Below are 24885 nucleotides of genomic sequence, written 5' to 3'. Positions count from 1 at the left end.
TGCAGCAGAGTATTTTCAAGGTGGCAGTAGATAAAGTCTTGGTAATCAAGGGGGTGAAAAGCTATCAGGTGTAAGCAGACATATATTTCAAGTTACAAGCTGAACAGCCATAATTTTATAGTATAGAGACAGATGCTGGAATCCAAAATAGACAGGCAGGTGGCTGGAAGAACACACAAAGCCAGGCAACATCAGGAGGTGCAGAAGTCAACACTTCAGGTGTAACCCTTTAGCAGTCCTGAAGAAACGTTACCCTCAAAACGTTGACTTCTCCACCACCTGATTTGCCTGGCTCGCTGTGTTCTTCCAGCCTCCTGCCTGTCTCTATTTTATCACTTTATTGTATGGCAGAACAGGCTCAAAGGGCTGGCTGCTCCAAATTCCTATGCTTGTTTGTAACGCTAAAATCCCATTTTGAGGTAATAGAAATGGGGGATAATGTCACAGTTGATAAGAATTTTGTCTTGGAGAAGTTCCCACATGGTACATTGTTAGAGACCGTTAAAGGCCTTGAATTAGGGGAGACATTGCAATCTCGATTAGAAATTTGTTGGTAGATAGAGAAAGGACTGTACAGATGTTTCAGAACTTCAAAGTGGCCAATAGTGCCCCACAATGTTCAGTACTGGAGCTATTTCTTTTCCACGTCTGCATCAATTATTTGCTTACTGGCCTTACAGCCCAATATTTTGAAATTAGTAAGATATAAAATAGGAGTGTTAGTTAACCTTATTTAGCCATCTGAAGTATTAACGTTTAAAGGTGGGGGTGGGGGGAGAAGAGTGAAGTGAAAATAAACAGACTGATTTCAATGTGAGTAAGTGAGGTAATATTTTCACACAATAGCAAAAGAAATGAGGCTTAATGAATGTATGTTCAGTGGTGTGAATGAACACCAGATTGTAGACCGAAGATAAACTTGATAAAGCTGTAGAAAATCCTGGGTTATATCCCAGTTCATAGAATTTATAAAAGCTAAGAGATACAAAAGAACCAATATAAGATCTTAGAGTGCTGCCTACAATTTAGGCTCCCCATGAGAGAAAATGTGATAAAGCTTTAGAAAGGGCAGCATGGAGATTCATTAGAATGTGGGAAATGTTGTATCTGATGTTAGATGCCAGTAACTCAACAATGAAGCATAGCTTGCAAAGATAGGTTCCCTCGGATATTTCCAGCTGGATGATCATAGGTCAGTTTGTAAAATTCCATGTGCAAAGTGAAATGCATCACAGTCACCTCAGACATAAATCTGCTTTTCATCCCTCCTTTAATAATCACTTCCAATAAAAGCTTTAAGTATTCAAATATCAAAGGTCATACATTACTGGTCAGTAGCCCTGGTTTTATACAGGTGAATTCTATTCCCAATGAGAAGATTAAGTCCATGACGCCTACTTTGCTGCATTACCAAGGAATGTAAATATTACTCTTGCGTTTCTCCAGAATTTTTGAATACAGATTTTACTGCAATGTGACCAAGACTGAGATACAAATAATGAATATAATTAAATGCCAGTCAGTCAGCTTGGAAAGATGTAGCAAACTGTAAATGGAGAGGTTGCCAATATAAACAGAATACTGACAATCCACACCAGAACCTGGGACTGATATTCCTGACAAGGGAACTTCCCTCATTTCCAGTTACCCCATACCACCTCCACAACTGTATCAGAAAATCAGAGGCCCACAAATGACAGCGTGCTGCATGTTTTCACTAATGAACTCTCCAATGAGTGCTTTTGCAAAATGTTTTTCCTTTTCAAGTGGTGGGAGACCTATTGCATTCCACATCCTCCCAAATGATCTATAAATAGCCATTTAATGCTAGCAATTCACCTGTTGTATTTAAGTGAAATCCAATGACCGAAATCAATCATATTTTCATATCATCATCATCATCATCATCATCATTGGGTGGGCAGAGTATTTGTGCATATTCACAATGTACATGTAAGAAAAACACCCTATACTGATACTTCTGAAGAAGAGTCATACAGGACGTGAAACCTTAATTCTGTTTCTCTCTCCACAGTTGTTGCCAGTCCTGCTGAGTTACTTTAACATTTCAGTGCTTGTTTCAGATTTTCAATATCTGCAGTATTTTGCTTCTACACACCTACTTAATGCTATATGGTATTCGGTTAGTCTAGGAATATCATATGTGGATACATCTGATATAACTTTTCTGTGAAGAAAATTGGTGATTCATTATTGGGAATGTAGAGACAGTTAGAACTGCAGATACTGGAAAGTTAGAGTTAATAAAATGTGGAGCTAGAAAAAACACAGCAGGACAAGCAGCATCAGAGGAGCAGGAAACTCGACGTTTTGGACAGGATCCTTCAGGATGGGAATCTGTTGGGACTGTGTTCATTCTTGTGTCCTGTGCATCAAGCTGAACTTTGGGTTGTATCTTTTACTGAAAAGGTAATATTGAAGAAAAGTGATTTCACATTGCAATACACCAATATTTTGTTGTGTAATTTTGGGGTTTCAAATCCTGTCCTGAAGCATGGTGAGCCACCTTTCTGAAGAAAGTCCTTCGCATTGATGGGAACTAGTTTAAGTATAAAGGTACTGCAGAAAGAAGGGGCTAAAATAGCAGTTACCAGTTAGGCAAAGTACAATAACAAAATCTGTAATATGGGGTAGGAGAGCATGGCAGTTATTGGTATGTAGAACATATTAGAAAATAAATTCATTCATTGTTATCTTTTGTAGGAAAATATTTTACAGAAGGTTGTGATGACGGCCTTTGCAGATCGGACAGTGGTGACCATCGCTGTAAGTAGCAGCTCCTTTCTTGGTTTTTGGGCAAGATCACAGCGTTTCCATAACCTTGAGTTCAATTGATTGTGAATGAAGTTAGAGTTTGAAGAACTGTATTTTCAACAAGAAGAAAGTTTTCTTTCAGGGAAATTGAGCTGCACACTACACTGATTTAACTAAAGAATGTTTCCTTGTTCATTTTTGGAATGTGGCATCAAGATAATGGACAATATATTTTGAGCATGAAAATACAGTGGGCCAGGTGATTTGACACAACTGCCACTTCATAAGGCAATTCAGTATAAATAATATTGGTGTAAGGCTGGAGTCTTTATGGCCAAACTAAGAAGGGCCATCAGTGAACTTGACAGCTTAATTTATTAATCGCTTGTTTGTTAAACTGAACTCCTTTTTTAAATGGGTAAGCTGAACTTGAGCTTAGAACTTCTGCACTATTGACCAGACTTCTGAATTACAAGAACCGGTAACAGACCCACTACACTAACATGCACTGATTATTAAAATAAATTGCATTGAGGTGATCAGGTAGAATAATGGGACTGAAAAAAGTGTTGGATTTGCTTTATTTAATGAGAGCTGTCACCAATTTTCCATGGAGTGACAGTTAAAATGTCCCATTCCAATCTGACCAAAGTCAATCTTAAATTACAGGAAGCAAGAATGCTCACGCTGAGCTGATGTAGTTATCCTTAAATATATAGATTAGGTTCCAATTACATTACTGAGATCTGTTCTGCTATTTTAAAACTTAATACAAACAGGGTAATTGCTATGGCCAGAAGAAACATGGTAAGGCAAATTTAAATTTTTTTTTATACAAACATTCAAATTAGGTGCAGGTGGAGGCCATCCAGCCCTTCCAACTTGTTCCACCATTCAATGAGAACCTGGAGGATTTGGCTGTAGCCTCAAATCTGCATTTCTCCTCCCTCAATAACTGTGTAGCCTCTTGCTCAACAAAAATTGTTCCATTTCTGCTATAAAAATATTCAACAGCTCTGCTTCCACCCCTTTTACAGGAAATATGTTCCAAAGACATTAAGTCCTCTCAGTGGGGGAAAAAAAAGGCCTCATCTTTTTTAAATAGGTGACCCTTGATTTTTAAACAGTGACCCCCAGTTCTCGATTCTCCCGTAAGAGGAAACATTCTCTTCACATCTACCCAGTCAAGACCCCTCAGGATTCTAAACATTTCAATAAAGTCATCTCTTACTTTTCTAATCTAATGCAGATACAAGTCGAGCCTGCCCCACTTACCTAACAAGACAAGCCATGCATTCAAGGAATTTGTGTAGTGAACTTTCTCTGAATTGCCTCCAACATATTTACATCCTTTCTTGGGTAAACACTGTGCACAATAAACTAGATGTGGTCTCATCTGTGCCCTGTATAATCGAAGCATAATCACCCTATTTTTGTACTTGATTCCTCTCATGATAAATGGTAACATTCTATGAGCTCCCCCAGTGACTTGCTGTACCTGCATACAAGCCTTTGGCAATTTCATGAAATAAGACACATTGATTCAGCTGCATTTCAGGACTTTACAATCTCTCACCAATTAAATAATGATTCGTTTTATTCTTCCGGCCTAAATAGACAACTGCGCAGTATTCTCCATTTTTTCCACAATTTTGCTCATTTGGTTCACTTCCCTACATCCTGTGTAACCAACTTTATGTTCTTTTTCACCATTTAATTTCCTAACTGTCTTTGTGTCATCAGATTTTTTTTGGTAACCATACCTTCTATCCCTTCATCTAAGTCATTTATATAAAAATTATGAACAGTTGAGTTCCCAACATTATTATGGCACATAACTTGTATGTTGACAATCTGAACAGTACTCATTTACTTCTACTCTTTGCTTCCTGCTAGTCAGCCAAATTTTCTATCCATGCCAATATATTATCCTCTACACTATGTGTTTACATGATCTAATAACATTTGAGATGACATCACATCAAAAGACTTGAGAAATTGAAGTACAGTGCATCACTAGCTCCCTTTGCCTCTTTAAAACACTCCATTAGATTGGTCACAAAACCATATTGACTTTCCTGATTACCTTGAATTTATCCAAATGCTCTCCTAAAACTTCTTTAAGAGCTTCTTACATACGGTGTATGAAAGATGTTAAGTTAATTGACCAGCTTTCTGTCTACCTTTCATTTTCTTTGGTCTTTGGTCTTTGCCTTTTTAAAATTTTATCCAACCTTCTTATCTGCCACCTGTCTTTGCTTTTTGTACAAGTTTGATACTATTGTGAACAGTTCAAGTTAACCAGGGTGAGTCTGTCATTTGTAATCTCTTATCATTGGAATGGACCTATGCTGAAATATCCCCTTAAATATCTGCTACTGCATTTCTATTGATCTAACCTTTAACCTGATTTTCCAATGCAAAAAGACAAACACTGATTTCACACCCTCCCTCACTATTGCCATTATGTAAATGATTAGATATATGCTCAGACCCACTCCTCTCTGCCTCAGATTGAATGCAAGATTAAATCATATTATAGTCATTGCACCATCATTGAGATCATTAAGCTTACAGCAAATCGTCTGTACCCGCAAAATCACGAATCTCTCCACGCCAAGAAGTAAGTAACAACAAAATTCAACATTCGATGTCTGTGATTTTTGTCCCAATTTTAATCTACTTTTAATGAGCTCTACACTCTCAAATTTCATCATTCAAAGGGGTTCTCAGGAATAGACCTCTCATGGATAAAGAGAAATGACGATCTTACTACATAATACCAGGTGTAGCCTGCTCTCTAGTTAGTTCCAGAATGTGCTGTTCCAATGAACCATCCTGAAAGCATTCTACAAAACTTGACTGTAGTTTTCTTTCATCTGTCTTTTCCAGTCTATGTGGAATGAAATCCACTATAATTATCACTATGCCTTCCTGACAACCTTTCATTATTTCTTCCTTTATGCATCACCTAACCACATGATTATTAAGGCAGAGTCAGTATATCATGTCTGCTAGTGACTTCATGTTTTTATCATCTCATTTCTACCCAAACTATTTTCATATCTTAGTTACTTGAACCCCTTTTGTATTGGATTAAAAACATCATTAGCGAACAGAGCTATGCCTTGTCTCTGCAGCCATGTCTCTGTAATGGCTACCAGATCATACTTAATATTTCTATTTACACTCTCAATCCATCAGTTTTGTTTCAAATGCTACATGCATTCAGGTACAAAGCCTTTAGTTTTATCCTTTGGTCTCTTTCTAAATTCTACGTATTATCCAAAGGAGAATTCAAATGTTTTTTTACAAATACATTAAGGACAAAAGGGTAACTAGGGAGAGAACAGAACCCCTTAAAAATCAGCAAAGCGGCCTTTGTGTGGAGCTGCAGGAGATGGGGCAGATACTAAATGTGTATTTTGCATCAGTATTTACTGTGGAAAAGGACATGGAAGATATAGAATGTAGGGAAATAGATGGTGTCATCTTGAAAAATGTCCATATTACAGAGGAGAAAGTGCTGGATGTCTTGAAATGCATAAAAGTGGATAAATCCTCTGGACCAGATCAGGTGTACCCTATAACTCTGTGGAAAGCTAGGAAAGTGATTGCTGGGCCTCTTACTGAGATATTTGCATCATCGATACTCACAGGTGAGGTGCCGGAAGACTGGAGATGGGCTAATGTGGTGCTACTGTTTGAGAAAGGTGGTAAGAACAAGCCAGGGAACCGTAGACCAGTGAGCCTGACGTCAGTAGTGGGCAAGTTGTTGGAAGGAGTCCTAAGAGACAGGATGTACATGTATTTGGAAAGGCAAAGACTGATTAGTGATAGTCAACATGGCTTTATGCATGGGAAGTCATGTCTCTCAAACTTGTTTGAGTTTTTTGAAGAAGTAACAAAGAGGATTGATGAGCGCAGAGCGTTGATATGATCTATACGGACTTCAGTAAGGTATTCGACAAGGTTCCCCATGGGAGACTGGTGAGCAAGGTTCGATCTCATGGAATACAAGGAGAACTAGCCATTTGGATACAGAACTGGCTCAAAGGTAGAAGACAGAGGGTGGTGGTGGAGGGTTGTTCTTCAGACTGGAGGCCTGTGACCAGTTGAGTGCTACAAGGATTGGTGCTGGGTCCACTACTTTTCATCATTTATATAAATCATTTGGATGCGAGCATAAGAGGTATAGTTAGTAAGTTTGCTGATGACACCAAAATTGGAGGTGTAGTGGACAGTGAAGAAAGTTACCTCAGATTACAATAGGATCTTGACCAGATGGGCCAATGTGCTGAGAAGTGGCAGATAGAGTTTAATTTAAATAAATATGAGGTGCTGCATTTTGGGAAAGCAAATCTTAGCAGGACTTATACACTTAATGGTAAGGTCCTAGCGAGTGTTGCTGAACAAAGACACCTTAGTGCAGGTTCATAGCTCCTTGAAAGTGGAGTCATAGGTAGATAGGATAGTGAAGAAGGTGTTTGGTATGCTTTCCTTTATTGGCCAGAGTATTGAGTACAGGAGTTGGGAGTCATGTTGTGGCTGTACAGGACATTGGTTAGGCCACTTTTGGAATATTGCATGCAATTCTCCTTCCTATAAGAAAAGTATTGTGAAATTTGAAAGGGATCAGAAAAGATTTACAAGAATGTTGCCAGCGTTGGAGGATTTGAGCTATAATGAGAGCTTGAATATGCTAGGGCTGTTTTCCCTGGAGTGTCAGCGGCTGAGGGGTAACCTTATAGATCTTTATGAAATCATGAGGGGCATGGATAGGATGAATATACAAGGTCTTTTCCCTGGGGTCAGGGAGTCCAGAATTAGAGGACATAGGTTTAGGGTGAGAGGGGAAAGATATAAAAGAGACGTAAGGGACATCTTTTTCACACAGAGGGTGGTACGCATATGGAATGATCTGCCAGAGGCTAGTACAATTGCAACATTTAAAAGACATCTGGATGGGTGTATGAATAGGAAGAGTTTGGAGGGATATGGGCAAGGTGCTGGCAGGTGGGGCTAGGTTGGGTTGGGATATCTGGTCAGCATGGATGAGTTGGACCGAAGGATCTGTTTCCGTGCTGTACATCTCTATGACTCTATTTAACTGCTAGATTTGTACTTTCTATCCTTTCATGGCATCGTCTATTTGCCATTTCTCATTAACACCTTTCACTTTTATTTACCTCATCTTCCCAAAATTGATCCCTTGTCCCCGCTAATCCTCTCTATCTCTTGTTATGCCATTAGTAAGCACACCAAATCCAGTATGATTCTGAAGTTTGTCCCATTAGTATAAATTCAACTTTCCTCAGTACCTGTGTAAGTGCCATACAGACCAGAATGCATTTCTTCCACATCCATCTTTAAGCCACACATGCAGCTCTCTGATCTGATTTGCCCTATACCAGTTTTCACATGGCTCATGTGCAAAGATTAATTTGGTGCCAAGCTCCTCATACTTTGCGGAACCTCCTCCTTAGTCCTATATCATTGGTACCTATACTTAAGGGCGGCACAGTGGCCCAGTGGTTAACATAGCTGCCTCACAGTACCAAGTTTGATTCCGCTGCTAGGCAACTGTGTGGAATTTGCACATTTTCCCCATGTCTGTGTGTGTGTTTCCTCCAGGTGCCTGGTTTCCTCCCACAGTCCAAAGATGTGCAGGTTAGATGGATTGCCATGCTAAATTGTCCATAGTGTTTAGGGATGTGCAGGCTAGGTGGATCATTTGTGGAAAATGCAGTGTTACAGGGACAGGATAGGGGCTGGATCTGGATGGAATGCTCTTCACAGGTTTGGTGTGGACTCAATTGACCTGATGGCCTGCTTCTAAACTGTAGGGATTCACTGATTCTACATGGAAATTGACAGCTAGGATTTTCACTCCCCAGTCCAAGTTCCTCTCCAACCCTGAGCAGATGCCCCAACACGCTAACAATAGAGCTGTTTGGCCTCTCACTTTCCTGCAGAGAACAGCATCAATACCCCTCACCATACTGTCCCTACCCACTACTGTTTTTTTTAACTGCCCTGGATGTCTGTACATGAATGGCTTTCTGTGCTTTAATATCATGGTCAGTTAGTTTATTCATTCATTCATTCACCCTCATTCCCATTATCAAACTCCAAAAAGCCTCAAATCTATAGACAATTTCTGAGACTCTTGCCCTCTCGATCCTCTTCTGACTGACTCATGGTCAGACAGTCCTATCCCTGAAGAATAATGAAACGATCCTGAAAGGGGTGATACAAAAAATCCATAACTTATCCCTTCCAATTGTAGATTGTCATTCTTCAGTTTGTAAACTCTGTGCTAAGGCTGCTTGAACTTCAAATATTTGCTGTAAATGTGATTGCTCTGAAATAGACTGGTTTCCTACATGCTGCAACTGTGACAATCATTTGTCCTGCCATTTCAAGATGTTTAAGGGATGACATTTTTTATAATGAACGTTATATTTACTTATTTTACACATTTATTAACCTTGCCACCAGTTACTATATTATTTTGAACCTAAGAAATAGAAGAGACGATAGTTATTTATCGGTAATGTCCAAGTAACCAGCTTGTTCTCCTACATCAGAGTAAGAATCATTTGCTGCGCTGAAAATATCTAGGAAATGCAACAGAACTCCTGTTTCCCTTCCTCAGCTGAACTACCTGAATTATTTAATTCAGGCATAATATTAATTTATGCTCCAATAAATACTACAGTCAGATTTTCAGTATATTGTAAAGAGAAATTAAAAGTTGCATTACATACCGAAGGTCTGTCATAGAGATTCTGCACAGTGCATGACTAAAAGGGTTTAAAATGCTGTTTCATCTAATTAAGGAGGTACGGGTGCTGAGAGGTTAATATTGTCCATCTTTGTGCCTGTGTGACAGGAGTGGTTGAGTAATTGGTCACTAACTGTTGTCAGTTTGTAAAGGTAGCTGTTTGAAAAAATGAGCTGAAAATGTGTTGCTGGAAAAGCGCAGCAGGTCAGGCAGCATCCAGGGAACAGGAGAATCGACGTTTCGGGCAAAAATGAGTTTGACGACTGGAGAAAGAAAACATTGACTATTAACAAAAGGTTTAAAATTTGAATGGTACAGTATTCTGACGGTATTTTCCAAAGTAACAGTGAGAGATAGTTCAGTTCCATGTATGGATTACCATGAATTGTACACTTAATTGCAATAGATACTATGGAAGTGTAGTTATTCCCTGGCTTATGTCAGGCTCATGTGAAAGATTTCTTTACTTTTTCTTTTGTAGCACCGGATTTCGCTAATTCTGGACGCGGATCAGATTATAGTCCTGTCAGATGGCACAGTAGCAGAAAATGATACTGTATCCAATTTACTGAGCAGGAACAGCACATTTGCCTTTTTAGTGAAGTCCAATAAGTAGAGACTGGTCACAAACTGGCCTGCCGGGTTTGTATGGGAATGGTTTGTTACCCTTCACAGAAATCGAGCTGCATTCTGCTTTCACACTAACAAAGGCTGTGTTTTTATTTTACATTTCAGCATTGAGTGCCTAACCAAGTTCACACTTTCAAAAGGTACATCGATTTGCAGTGAATCACGCTAACGGGTGCTTCTGTTTTTCAGCATCGAGTGCATACCATTCTGAATGCAGACTTGGTGATTGTGATGAAAAGAGGAATTATCCTAGAATATGACACTCCCAGTATACTCTTGGAACAGAGGGACGGAATCTTTGCCTCTTTTGTGCAGGCAGATAAATGATACATAGCAATAATTGCATTCTAGAGTTGCTTTTGTAATTTCATTTGATCTGTAAATAAAATTGGCACATTTCTTATGATTCTGTCGTATTGAATAAGTTGTTTACCCCCATCACAACACAATGTAAAATAACACCATTGCTTGCACAACTAAATTACTAGAAAAATCGAACCTAATCTCTCATTGACACAAAATTCTTTCAAACATCAAACCAAAATAACATCTAATATTACCATTACTTAAAAAAACTTCAATAAATCTCCAAATCCATGTTGTTATGATACACCTAATGCAATAAACTAGCATCTAACGCCATATAATTCTACACAAGCGTAATTTTCAATCGAAATCAGCAAAATTATTTTTTTAATTCTAAAATATCTACCGAGGTTCTATATTTTAATACATCAGAAACACATCCCGTATTATTCACTCCACCCTGATGCTAAAAAATCTCAATACAAAACTCTCAATCATGTCTACACAATCATTTTTCTGTTCGAACTTATATCGCACAATGTCTCCGGAGCAAATCATCTTCAAACGGCAATAAAGAACTAATTTATATCCTTAGGAAATCCTGTTGCTCCACATGGTCTTGAATGCTGAAATCATCTTGACTGGCTGCACTGTTTTTGGTTGTTATTCAGGTAGGATACACAGACATCAAAACGTCTGTCATTGCTCCCAGAAATAAACGACAGTTGAATATTTTTCTCAATACATAAGAGTTAAATATCTATTACAAATATTACATACTGTATTACTGCGCCAAATTGGCAAAAAAAGGTAAAATTACTCCAACCGAAATACCCCTACACCAGTTAATACAACATCGCAATACTGTACATGAGGCACTACCTACAAAAGCTACGTACTCAACATTGGCTAAACAGTACTCAGTACGGTTGAATTTAGAATTCACACTAAATTTGAGTCGAGTTGATTTGGATTGAGTGGCCCCACCCCATCCTCTCGATTCAAAATACAGTGTAGCATAATGCAGAACCGTGCAAATACACTACAGGAACAAATATACAAATAAATGTCATTGTAAATATTGGTGAAATGGTAAATTTAATATCAGAACGTCGGGGCAATGGCCTTAGTCGCGCAAATAACTGAGCATATTTTCCGGGTCGTTATCTGAGCGGTATTTTTAGTAATCAAATGTTTGAGGAGCCCAAGGGTCCATTTTAGCAACATTTTGAAGTTATAAACTGACAGGAACAGATAACGTTGCCTGCGCAGTCTGAATTTCCGGGAGACAGAGTTGAAGACCAACCGCCCTCGACCTGATCTGGGACAGTTGTCGGTAATTCATCTTTGCAAAGCAATAGCAGGTAAGTCCCTCGGGACACAATTCAGAGAGAGACCATTGATCAGATGCCACCAAATCAAACGGGGAGAGATTGGCTGAAGGTTTATCATGTCCTTTACAATAGTAATAAATGCCAAGAAACATAAATGTTTACACGTTAGCTGCTGCAAAGTCCACACTTTACTCCCTGAAGGTTCTATGCTGATGCTTTGAGCTACTCTAGCATTTTGATAGCGCTTGGCAGCGCGCCATTAGATTCTATTGTTACTGTGCCCTTCATCTTTCAGTGATTTGGTTACTCAGGTCAACAGTTGTGAACTGATATATTTGTCCTTTCACACCCAGTTGTCATTCCTCATATTCAGCAAGTAACATCACTGGGTGGACCATCTGTTGGTAGATGCACTCCGATCATTCCTTCAGAATAACACTTCACAAACCTGCAGAAACCTACACAAGGTACACCCAGAAGTTAGATTTAATCGGTTTCTTCGAAAGTTGTAACAGTCAGACATACTCATGCCATTTGACCTGTTCCCCACTCCAGCCAGAGACGACAACAACCCGCCAGGACTGGAGCCGAGAAACAGAGAAGCAAGAGTCCAGTTTACCAACTATCCGCAAATTCCCGCCTCCAATGTTCAATTGAGTTGACTACAGGATCTGAACGAGGTAGAAACTTCTACCGTGTTTTTTTTTTCCAGAACCAAGTGGGGGACATGAAAAATGAGTGAGGTTGTCCAGGGGCGATTTCTTCATACACGACGTAAAGAAAATCTCCAACTCTCTCTCAACGGCGAGGTGAGGGGTCAATTGAAAACTTCAAAACTGAGATCGGTATCTCTTAGTTAGGAAAATCTTATATGATGGGTATAGATCTAGAATTAGAAAATGAACTAGCATCTAATGGTGCAACTGGCTGAACTCTATTGCTGTTGCTATATTTTCACTTATTGCTGCATTCAGAATATCAGCCAATCACAATAGCATATCAAAGTACTGGGATGCTATTGGAAGTGATGAGAATGATTATCCCATGCCAGAGGAGACTGAATGAGGAAGAAAGACTCCAGGAAACAATGGCTTATTTCCCCTGAATAGTTGACCAGGGAAGGATCCAGAGGATGTTGAATTAAAAAAAGATAAATCCAGAATATTACCTATTGTTGTAATTTAAACTACAACTGAAGCTGATTCTATATATAGAACATGGTTTGCTCTTTCCTACTTCCTAAATATTTACTTTCTATACTGTAACCAGACATAGGCTGCTCTCTCCTGTTACGTTCGAAGCGAGAAGACAGTCGTCAGGCTATTGTCTGGCTGAAACGGAAACTAGTCTGAGTTCGCAAGCACAGACGATCACAAAGCAGCCTCCATTTGCCACCCGTTCCAAGTGTGTTTTCTGCTGTGCTAAATAATTTCAGGACGAAATCCAGTCATTCTTAAAGCTTGCGGCATCCTTAAATTAAAATTCTGCTGCTCATACCTCACAGTGAAATTGCAAGTCTAGTCTCACTGCTGAGTAATTACTGCAAGGAACAAAAGGCTCCGGATACAAATGGAGAATTGGTGAATCTACCCGACCTCAGATCACAGGCAGGGCTGTGTACGGACTGTTATTCCGGTTCTATATCAAAGGTGGGTTTAAATTAGCAAGGGCATGTTTTGCAAAACATCCTGGATTTCACTTAAATTTCCTTTCAATATTTAAAATACCCACGTTTGCCTGATAGTAAATATGGCGTGTGTTTGTAAACAAACTTGCACAAAACCCTTTCCTAGACAAGAAAATTGAATTTGAAACCCTCAATAGATACACGGTTGGCAGAGGCAAGACCACCTAGGGTCTATTCATATGAATGCTACTGGCTTGAACGAAATAGTAAAAATAACAAAGCTAGCAACATTCATTGTCATTCAAGTGTCAATGGAATAGCAATTTCCTACAGCTGCGCATGTGCAGTTAAATACGGAAATCATGGAGTGTTTGTACTGTCCCACTCCGCTAGAAACTACAGTCTTTGAATCATGTTGAGACACCCAGGAATGTAATACAAGGAGTTGTTGTACGTAAGTAATAGGTACTTCCTAAACTCGCCAGAAATTTCAGGCGTGTCCATTCCAGTATTTTTTAAATGTTTGATCTATTTTAATTACTTCCAGACCACTCCTCTAGGACTAAACATTAACCAGGAGACTCATATTTTGGTCATTGGTGGAGATCAAAAATGCAATTGTTTTCAGTCTTTTGTTTCTATGTCCTTCCTCTCCCAAGTCCAATATTTCTTTTTGTTTGCTGCACTCAATTTGTCACTGAATGCACTAGTCCAACTTACATTCCCAGGTTCGGTCTTTAGCCAACGAGATACAATTCTGCATATGGGATTCAGTACTCCAGGAAACGGTGTTGCGCTGAAATGGCTCGCTGGTCATTGCAAACTACAGTGCAAAAGTCTGCGGGTAAGCACACCGAACGGCCAGCGCTATTGTTTCCCCCCTGATCAACACAACCCGGCGCAGTAAATGAATGCACTGTGGTATGCATAATCACTCCGCTATGGAGTCAGTGTTGGAACTCACTGCTGACAAACAGGTTCAAAACAGCAAAAGGCAGCGGGAATATACTACCAAACCTAAACAGTTTGCCCCGTCATTCAATCCCAGAAAACTACGCGAGGCAAGATCTGAAAAATGGTCACTCGATTTCTCTTCACTGATGCTGCCAAACCTGCTGAGCGGTTTCCAGCAACTTCTGGGTTTTTTTTTTAGAATTAGGATCCCTCTGATTTACAGCATCCGCAATTCTTTCGGATTTTACGAAGCAGGAGATGGCCTGGTTACCTTAGCTACACCGAATCAAATAGTCTGGCAGCGTCTTTGGAGAGAGCAACAAGGGTTAATAGTTTCAGGTCCAAGATTTTTCCACATTTGTCTAATTTCAGTTTGTGTGTGTGTGTTATAATTTGAGTATGCGGCATCTCGACGGTCTTTTGAAAAGGCAAATGTAGCAAAAGCGTCCTGAACTGCTAGGTTAATGGCATTCAAGGCGGGTAGCGGAGAGAGGAGCCCCCTGTTTACACAACACAAATTGAATTCCCTGCAAAAGCCGGGTTCTCTGTTCAAGCCCAGGGTGGAACTGCAGCAAATCCTGAATCGGGGGAAACAGTGAGAGGGGAGAGGCTGGAGAGCACAGAATAGTGAAGAGGGAGAGGCTGGAGAGGAGAGTGAAGAGGGGAGAGGCTGGGGGCGGGCAGGATAGTGAAGCGGGGAGAGGCTGAATAAGACAGTGAAGGGGTAAGAGACTGGAGGAGGAGACTGAAGAGGGGAGAAGCTGGGGAGCAGAGGGGAGAGGCTGACGAATGGGTAAGGGACTGGAGGAGGAGACTGAAGAGGGGAGAAGCTGGGGAGCAGAGTGAAGAGGCTGGCGATGACAGTGAAGAGGGGGGAGGCTGGGGAGGAGAGGATAATGAAGAAAGTGAGAGACAGGAAGGCGCTGCGGCTCCCCTCCCTCTGGCGGCGCGGAGTGGTTGGGAGGGGCCGGGAGCTGGTGCTGAGCAGAGAGAGCTGGGCTCTGGGCTGATTCATTGCCCTCAGCCTGCCCTTTATATCGAGTTACCGGAGTGATTGGCGGCGCCAGGCGGGCTGCTGGAAGGATGTCCCTTCCCTGGGGTGGAGGGAGAATCAGTGAGCGGTAGCCGGGCGGAGCGAGTGTGTGAGAGCCGGGAGGAAGGAGGCAGCAGCTCTGAGTGTGTGTGTGTGTGAGAGAGAGAGAGGGCCGGGGCGGTGTGTCTGATGGGCCGGAGATGTTGGCCAGGAAAGGCCTGGTGCCCGAGGAGTATGTGCTGCGGCTGGTGGAGGACGTGTCGAGGCCCCGGTACCGGGCCCGGGAGCGCAAGGTGCGCTTCGTGGCCAAGAACGGCGCGTGCAATGTGGCGCACACCAACATCCGAGAGCAGGGCCGCTTCCTGCAGGACGTCTTCACCACCCTGGTGGACCTCAAGTGGAGGCACACGCTGCTCATCTTCACCATGTCGTTCCTGTGCAGCTGGCTGCTCTTCGCCATGATCTGGTGGCTGATCGCCTTCGCGCACGGTGACCTGCACCGGCCCCGGGACGGCGGCCCGGTGCCGTGCGTGACCAGCCTGCACTCGTTCACCTCGGCGTTCCTGTTCTCCATCGAGGTGCAGGTCACCATCGGCTTCGGGGGCCGCATGATCACCGAGGAGTGCCCGGCCGCCATCACCGTGCTGCTGGCGCAGAACATCGTCGGCCTGGTCATCAACGCCATCATGCTGGGCTGCATCTTCATGAAGACCTCGCAGGCGCACCGCCGCGCCGAGACGCTCATCTTCAGCCGCCACGCGGTCGTGTCGCCGCGCAACGGCCGCCTGTGCTTCATGTGCCGCGTGGGCGACCTCCGCAAGAGCATGATCATCGGCGCGACGGTGCGCCTGCAGCTGGTCCGCCAGACCGCCACCGCCGAGGGCGAGGTGCTGCCGCTCGACCAGGTCGACGTCGCGGTGGACAACCCGGTGGGCGGCGGCGGCATCTTCCTGGTGGCGCCGCTCATCATCGCGCACGTGATCGCGCCCGGCAGCCCGCTGTACCCGCTGCGCGCCGCCGACCTGCAGCGCCGCCATTTCGAGGTCGTCGTCATCCTCGAGGGGGTGGTGGAGACCACCGGCATCACCACGCAGGCGCGGACCTCCTACCTCTCCGACGAGATCCTGTGGGGCCGCCGCTTCGTCGCCGTCGTCGGCCACGAGGACGGCCGCTACTCGGTCGACTACTCCAAGTTCGGCAACACCGTGCCGGTGCCCATGCCCGAAGACGACGCCCAGGCCGCGCCGCACGCCGCCACCTTCGACATCTTCCCGCCGGCCCGCAGGAGGAAGCTCACGGGGCCGCACCGCCACCACTCCGACACCGGGGATGAGGAGGAGCAGGGAAGCAGCGACAGGCCATGAAGCACACAGGCAGGCAGAGACAGCTCCCCAACCCCAAGGGAACCTGACACCGTAATATTTATATATTACATATTTATTTGCATATATAATATAATCTTTTGTGGTGCGGCCGATTGTTCGTTTTTAAAAGTAATTCTCTACAGCAATAAGGCACTTTGTATCAGAGTCTCGGGCAGGTTCCCCCCTGGTGCTGAAGTCAACAGTTCCTCGGAGTTTGGAAGGAGCGACTGGATGGGTTTTTGCACCAGACAGCAACAGCGCGCCTCAACTTCAGGAGGACGCAGAGCCCCCGATAAACTAAGTCAGCTTTCGCTGCAATAATGTCATCGCTGTATAATCATGCAGGTTGTCGAATCGAAGAGTAAATGAGTCAGCCTGTGTGTGACCCCCCCCCCCCCCTTTCCCGATGGAAACCCAACCCAGCCCGACAAGTATAGGCAAAAGTGAGGACTGCAGATGCAGGAAACCAGAGTTGAGATTAGAGTGGTGCTGGAAAAGCACAGCAGGTCAGGCAGCATCCGAGGAGCAGGAAAATCGACGTTTCGGGAAAAAGCCCTTCATCAGGAATAGAGCAATTATAGGGTCTAATCATCCCCACCCTAAGGCACTGAAGCATTACATTTTTCACGTGTGTCTCCAACTAATAGACGGCCGAGTTCGATGCAAGCGGAAGGGACATCTTTCCTTGTATTTCTGTTTTGACAGCGGAGTTAAAGAACAGTGGTAAGGTTCTCTGAGTAGCAGTTTTCCTCAGACCTTTTGATTTTGCCAACCCGTTGCGATGGGTATAGCACCCTCCCGACCATTTTCATTTGAACCTCTGCACCTACTCGATTAGAATGCAAAATAAATGCAAAACTGGATGAGGGTGAATTCGATACCGTGTTGATAAAACGCCACTGGTAACTTCTAGTTATATCGTTAAATTGAATGACATTGATGTAACGCTAGCAGTTATGAAGACCTGATAAACACATTAATTTAGGGAAAAGAAAGGTAAAATGGACGAAAGAAAAAAAGACAACTCTTAAATATTAGTCAGTGGAATACGTTTTCCATTAGTCCTTTTCCTCACTTCAAACAATAGAGAAAGCCGAAACAATCTGATTATTGGAAACAACATTGGAGATTTGTAAAATCTACCTTTTTTCAGTTGATTAGAGAGAGTTGGTTTTAAAAAAATCTAAAGAAAACCTTTCAGCGTTATGGGATGGAGGGCTTGGGGTGGTGGGGAGGGTGTTAGGTAGAAAGTGGTTCCCGAGCCTCAGAGAATTGAATGTTACGGGGTCATTCCTTCAATTCTTTCAATGTAATAAGATAATTAGAAGAAACTCATCGACCTTCATATCGTTTTTGATGATACTGCCTCTTCGGGGATATATGATATGTTAGCGAGTTTTGAGAAGATATCTTCCGGTCCACGTGCCTAAAGGGACACTACCAATACGCTGCGGGTCCCATTACATGATTACTATATTTGTTAGTTTTGTTTTATAATTGGCCGTAAGTTTCAGGGCTCAAGTTGACCAAGTCACTGAGCCCACATACTTTGGGAGCCATTTCCCTGATTCTTGAAACGGGTACCGGAGCGAAGAATTGAGTGCAAGTCAGGGCGTACACAACAGCGATTAAACTTGATGTATGTTTTCGGAGATCAGAATGACGGCGATGCTTCCTAGTCCCATCGACACTCTCAAATATTGTAAGTAAGCCTTGGGAATTTAGCTCTGGAGCCAAATTATCTAAACTGCGACCATGTGGGAGGAGAAGCGTATCATAAAACAAAGCAAGCTAAGCCAAGTGCAGTCCCCCAAGTGCAGACACAATCAGAAGATTTGCAACTAAAATCATTCATACAAGGACGACTTTCCAGCAGAAATCAAACTACAGATGGAACGAAGGGTACCATTATGACGCAGTATTACTGGCAATTTTTGTTTTGGAGCAGTATAAAAATGATAGCTCAACTTCAAAGCCCAATTATGAAGCTCTTAAAAGAGATAATTTAATTTCTGTATTTGACATTGCATTGAACTTAATACCAGTGTTTTCTCAAATCTGGAGTAAAAATGTATATGTCTCTGATCATTTCAGCACTTTTAGGAAAAACTTGGAGTAAATGCGCCACAGCATTTATGTTTTTAAATGAGAAAATGGACAAAATTGTGGAATTTAATTGCTCAAGTTCTGCAAATGAAACTGGAATTTAATTACATTTGACCAGTTAGCATTAACTACAAGTATCGAGTTGTAATTTAAAAGTATGTTTTTTTTAAAAAAGTGTTGATTGTAAGGGCATTATATATAACTTGGTCGGAATTAAAACCAATGGAAGATTAAGAAACCATCCAGAAAATCGTAATTTCATATCATGTATAAACATTTGACAACATGGCATTTAAGAATCCTAAATTAAGAAACACATTCTGAAAATCTGAGCAGACTTTGTGCTAAGCCAGTTGGGCACGGGCGCTCCAGAGAGAAAAAAAATCGCCGCCCATATTGAAATCAGAACAGCCTTCTTTTTGAAAGAAAAGCTTTTGTGCTACCTTTAAAAAATTAAGATATCCGAAGTCATTTTATTATTTACAGTACATCATTAGCAATCCACAGTACTGCGTTTTTCACTTGGGTGCATTGTAGTCAATGGTTTATTACTCAACAGAACACATCCAGGGTTAATTTTCGTTAAATCTTTAAGACTCCAGTCATTTCATGTTAGCTACAATATTTTGCCTAATATCCATTTTGTTTTCTTTCCAGTAGTTGCGTTAAAACTTCGATCGATTTTGTAACCCTAATCTTATCGCATGCATTTGATCTATAATACGTTTCACTCCGGTACCACTACATCTGAGCTAGTATCAGTGTGCTTGAACAAAAAAACTAAACATTAAACAGTCCAAGTGTTCGTTGTGACTGTGGACTCAAAACATCTGCTATCTCGAGGCAAATCTTTGAATGTACACATTGCAAATTTGCCGATCTGACAGCCAGTCTATAGGAAGGAAACAAAAGTAAATTTTCTACCTGTGGAAAAAAACATTTATTATTTATGTTTACCAATAAAATGGCCAAAGTATCCCAAATAATTCGAGATTTTTGTTATTACCCCTCAGAATTACCATAATCCTCAGAAATAAGATGTTTTCACAACCTTTGATTTTGTTGCTTGCAATTTAAATCTTCTCTTTCCTCACTCACATTATATTAAAACAAACGGATTCAAAAGTGCAAGCGGGAGGACATGACGTCCGAAATCGCCAATCTGTGTTGGAGTCTTTGTAGTTGCTCTCGTTTGAAGTGCATGGCGCCCTCTATTGCTTTGCGAGCTGAATGCATACGTTTAAAAAAAATGAATTTGCAATGTGTAATTCAAGGGTAAATTCCACTGTTTAGTAATGTGTAAAAGCACCTTAGTTTTTTAAATGAACATGTGTATACAAGTAGTGTAAAATCTCCCCAATAATCCTCCACTCTCAAGCAGAGATTGCAGATTCCGTGTCTGTGGGGGAATGGCAAACAAATCAGTTACAGTTAAGACCACAGAATCCCTAAAGTGTGGAAACAGGTCCTTCGGCCCAACAAGTCCACGCGGAACCTCTGAAGCATAACTACCCAGACCCCCCCCCCATTCTCCTCCCTTATTATCCTATATTTACCCCTGACTAATGCACCTAACCTACACATCCCTGAACAATTTAGTGCAGCCAATCCTCCTAACCTGCACATCTTTGGATTACAAAAAGGAACACCCCAGGTCTATTCGTATCCCAAAAGAAATGCAGGCTTAAAATAGTCTCACCATGGAGCTACTCACAGCTATCCATCTGTTGAAAGGGGCCCTCACTTGCTTTATTCACATTGTGTATTAGTCTGTACACTCTAAAAATCCCATCATGGCAATTAATGAAGCAAACTATATATGTGTTTCATTAGAATGTTGTAATGCTCAGCATTTTTTCTGATCTAAGAAGGTCAGAAAGAAATCCAAGTTTATTACACATTGCAATAATTTGGTCACTACCAGGTGTTAGAAGTGAATTAACAAGAGTTTCAGCAGAAAATAAGTTAAGATAGGGGCAGAGTCAAGTAAGGTTACAGAGATAGAAATAAGATGTCTTTGTAATTGTTCAGTTACGTTTTCAGAAGCTGATTTTAGTATCAAGTATGACTTAAAGTTATGAACTGTCTGGTTCAGCATCAAACAATTGTCAAGGAGAAGGATAAAGGTTGATGGCTAGACGATTGAGTATAAGGCAGAAACCAATAAAAAATGGCTTTGGCACCTCTTTTATAGTTAATGGATTAAAATTTCTGTTCATCCATTATGGAATGTAGAATTGTCAGGATGACCATTTAAAGTTAGTGCGGAGATGTTGCAACATGGTGGCATGGTAGAGTTGTGTGTTATCAGCATACATGTGGAAATTGATCCAGCATTTTCAGGTGGTGTTGCAAAAGGACAGTTTGTAAATGAGAAATAGACTTAAAGGAACAATGGTGCAGCAGAGGAAGATGATTTTCTGGCTGTCAATGGCGAGAGATCACCTGGCTGGATGACAAGAGGACAGAGAATGGTTTTGTGGTCAACTGTCAAAGGCTGAAGATGGGTTGCAAATAAATAAAGAAGGTTAGTTTATTATGGTCATAGATACAAAGCAACTTTCATTATATGAGACTAATGAATGTTGACCACTGAAATGGACAAGTTGTTAACCGAATCAAGAATGCACAACATAGAATTCTTACTTAGTGTCTGCAGTGATTAAGTTGTTAAGACTCTTGCCAGAGTCAGAAGCTTGTAGGTTCAAATCCCACTTCAGAAACTCAACAATAATCTAGGCTGGCATTCCAATGCAGTATTGACACGCTGCTGCAATGTCAGAGATGTTATTGTTCAGAAGACATGATAAAGTGCAGTGCTGACTTCCCTCCAAGATGGATGTAAAATCTGATTATTCTTTCAAAAAGTATGAGGGTGATCTTTGAGATCCTAGCTAATATTTATCCCTGAATCAATATAAGTAAAGAATAGATGATGAGGTCGTCATCACGGTCCTTTTTTGTGATCCTGCTGTGTACAAAAAAAACTGCTGTGTTGCCTAAATTAGACCAATGATTACACTTTATTGGCTGTAAATTGCTTTGAGATTATAAAAGGAGCTAAATAAATGCATTTTTTTTCTTTTGCAGAGGCCTCAAACCTAACTCATACACAAAGATGCATTTTTTCAATGATTTATTTATTTGTAAGTTTTGAATCAGGACTATTTGCCAAGAGTAAAGTGATTAAAGACAATTATAGATTATTATAAAGAGATCATATCACCTAACTATACATATCATAATATCTCAGCACTAGTTCTGTGTGGAAAAATAGATTACCGACTTTGTTAATTTTTAAAGCTTAATATTTTGTAATGCTCAAAAAATGTAAGAAGTTAACCCCTAAGATTACATAAATGTTTTCTTGTAAAGAATATTACTGTTGAATTTCCAAGTGAGCTGACTGTAGAGGTCTACTCAGGGCAATTATATATTCAAATGTCAATTGGATGGAGCTTTCATATTATCAGAAATTGATGTCATTTAATTTGAATAAATATTATATGTTCTAATAAAATTATTAAAGGTATATTGTTTGTTTATTTGGTTGCGATGTCTATTATCTACCTGGATATGATCAAATGACAAGGCCCCAAGTTGGGATAATTTCTTTGATAGCAATTTGCAAGCTTTTCAAAAGTGGTCAAAGTCACTGATTGACCTGAATCCACTTTGTGCATTTCACAGAATTGTTTTGGGAGTCAGCAAACATCAAGCTGACTCCCAAACATAAATCATATGAAGCCAAGTGGCACAGTGATACTGACTCTACCTTTGAGTTCAAGTCCCATGTTACATCTTGATAGCTGCAAAGGAGTGTTCAGCCTGTCATTCAACACCACCACCTCCCCACCTTTCCTTAATGGGGAAAAATAGTGTGTGAAGGCACACTTTAAAAAAAAGTGTTCTCCTGGAAGCAAACAAAATAGCATATGAAATATTTCTGTTTATAGTCTACATTTAGAGAGAAATCAAAGACAGAGCAACCCATCCACCGCTCTAATAGTCACTCACTCACCACTGATGCACAGTTGCAGCATTTTATGTCATCTACAAGATGCACTGCAGCAAGTGATCAAGATGAATTCAACATCACCTTCCAGAGACTAACAGACGCAAACAGACAACTCTGATGTTTATGAACTCTGACAGACCCAAATACACCAGATAAATACTGAGAAACCAAATGGATACTAGCAATGTCTAACAGACCCAAACAGTACAAAACAGACTCTAATAGATACTGAGGGACACATTACAAGATGTAACAGACTCAGATATTTCAGAGAATAAATCCAAATTGTATCAAACAACCCCTCACAGAGGGTGAGTAACCAAAACTGAGTGAGGTCTGAATCAACTCAACATTGACTCCAGATCACATGATATTTCCTGATAACCAGTCCAATATTAACAAGAAAGCTTTAAGCTCATTACCTCCTACTGCGTCCGTCAGCTGACAAATCATTACTCCATGTTGAGCACAATTTGGAAGAGGCAGTGACGGCGGCAAGGGCACAATGTACAATAATTGGGGATCTTTCATAACCATTACCAAGTAGCACCACTGAGCTGGACAAGTCCTAAAAGACATACCAGCCAGACTGAGTTTGCTCTAGGTAGGGATAGAACCCACAAAAGGAAAAAATGTAATTTATCTCACCCTGATCTTTCTACTGGTTGTTAATACATCAGCCCATCAAAGTATTGGTAGGAGTAATCTGCTATCATGCCCAGCGGCATAATGAAAGATCCTAAAATTTTTTTATTTTGAAAATTATATCATTTTAAAAGAAAACAGACTCTTGATGGATAGAAAACACTTACTTTCGAACAGAGAATGGCCAAGTTGGCTGCTTATAGAAATTTCCAGCAATAACTTGAAATAAGGTAGACAAGGATCAGGAGGTGGAGAAGTCAAGGTTTCAGTTGTAACCCTTCATCAGCTGCCTGGCTTGCTGTGTTCATCCAGCGTCCTGCTTGTCTACCTTGGATTCCAGAATCTGCAGTGTTTTTCCCGTTAAAAAAGCATAATCTTTCTGGAATATTGCACCACCATTTGTATGAGCATTCCAGACAAGATTATGCAAAGGAAGCCCAAACAATGCATCACAACAGCTGTGTCTGCTTTTAAAGAAACCCATCAAAACACGTTACATTTAATTTGATCTCGATGCTAATGACCTCTTAGTTATCTTCTATAGTACACAATGGATGATGGGTTGTCAAAGCAATCACATTAACTAAGATGACTTAACCCAGGAGCCACCTGAATGAAGCTGCTCCTTTGTTTAACTGTTTCAATTTTCTCCTCATTCTGCTTGTAACACCAGAAGGGAAAACCACAGAAGCAACTCCTGGCATAGCAAATTATTATCTCTGGTCTTCATATCTCTGAAAGGTCTGCTATCCAGTAAGAATCCTGTACTTAACAGCAAAGTGAATCAGTGTACCTTTAACTTCTGCATTTGAGCTCCTGGGAGGGTTTTTTTTGTGCACTGGAAGGACCTTCATTGTCCATCTACTTATTAGTCTCTCAAATATAGTTGAATTAATGCCAACATTCTTGAATTTAAGTTAATTCTTAATTTATAAGTTGTGTGTAAAGTGGGTTTGAACCATTCCTGGAGGTTTTGAATGTATTAAGAAATAATACTTTGTTTTTATACTCAGGAATTTGTAGTGGTTCATTTTTAAATATACACAGTATGGGATACCATGCCTATTTTGAAATGGAAAACAACGACAATAAGAAAAGTAATCACCAATTCCTTTATAGATAGATGAGGAACAATAAAAATAGTTAAATTCACCCCTCTCTCATCTGTGACCAAAATCCTGGTCTCACATTTGAGATAAATGATTGCACATGAATATTATTTGATCAAAGTGCAAAGAAAAAAGACCAGAGACAAAACTTTGGGAAGCCAAAGAGTGTAAAATTCCATGGCTGAAATTATTTTTAG

At 40.9% G+C, this 24885-nt stretch overlaps 2 protein-coding genes across 9 annotated transcripts in view; both read left to right on the top strand.

Moving 5' to 3' along the window:
• The window catches only part of abcc8 (ATP-binding cassette, sub-family C (CFTR/MRP), member 8), a 234343-nt gene extending 223745 nt beyond the window's left edge, over positions 1-10598 (top strand). For 4 of the 8 annotated variants that reach the window (XM_043705957.1, XM_043705956.1, XM_043705955.1 and 1 more), the window contains 2 exons: positions 2725-2787; positions 10382-10598. In XM_043705957.1, coding sequence (XP_043561892.1) covers positions 2725-2787; positions 10382-10519 — 201 coding nt within the window. In that variant the 3' untranslated portion in view covers positions 10520-10598. Of the gene's footprint in view, positions 1-2724; positions 2788-10043; positions 10220-10381 lie in introns of all 8 variants that reach the window. The other 4 variants (XM_043705958.1, XM_043705952.1, XM_043705954.1 and 1 more) reach the window with 3 other exon arrangements.
• A 4959-nt stretch (positions 10599-15557) lies between these two features.
• On the top strand, positions 15558-22439 carry LOC122557843 (ATP-sensitive inward rectifier potassium channel 11-like). Its single transcript, XM_043705959.1, has 2 exons — positions 15558-16861; positions 22007-22439. Exon 1 carries the CDS (start codon positions 15647-15649, stop codon positions 16808-16810), a length of 1164 nt encoding a protein of 387 aa, XP_043561894.1. The 5' UTR covers positions 15558-15646; the 3' UTR covers positions 16811-16861; positions 22007-22439.
• Positions 22440-24885: the final 2446 nt, after the last annotated feature.

This window comes from Chiloscyllium plagiosum, chromosome 16 (assembly GCF_004010195.1).
Source record: "Chiloscyllium plagiosum isolate BGI_BamShark_2017 chromosome 16, ASM401019v2, whole genome shotgun sequence".
Classification (NCBI taxonomy): Eukaryota; Metazoa; Chordata; class Chondrichthyes; order Orectolobiformes; family Hemiscylliidae; genus Chiloscyllium; species Chiloscyllium plagiosum.
Note: the sequence above shows the minus strand (reverse complement) of the source record. Positions and strands in the feature narration are given on the sequence as shown.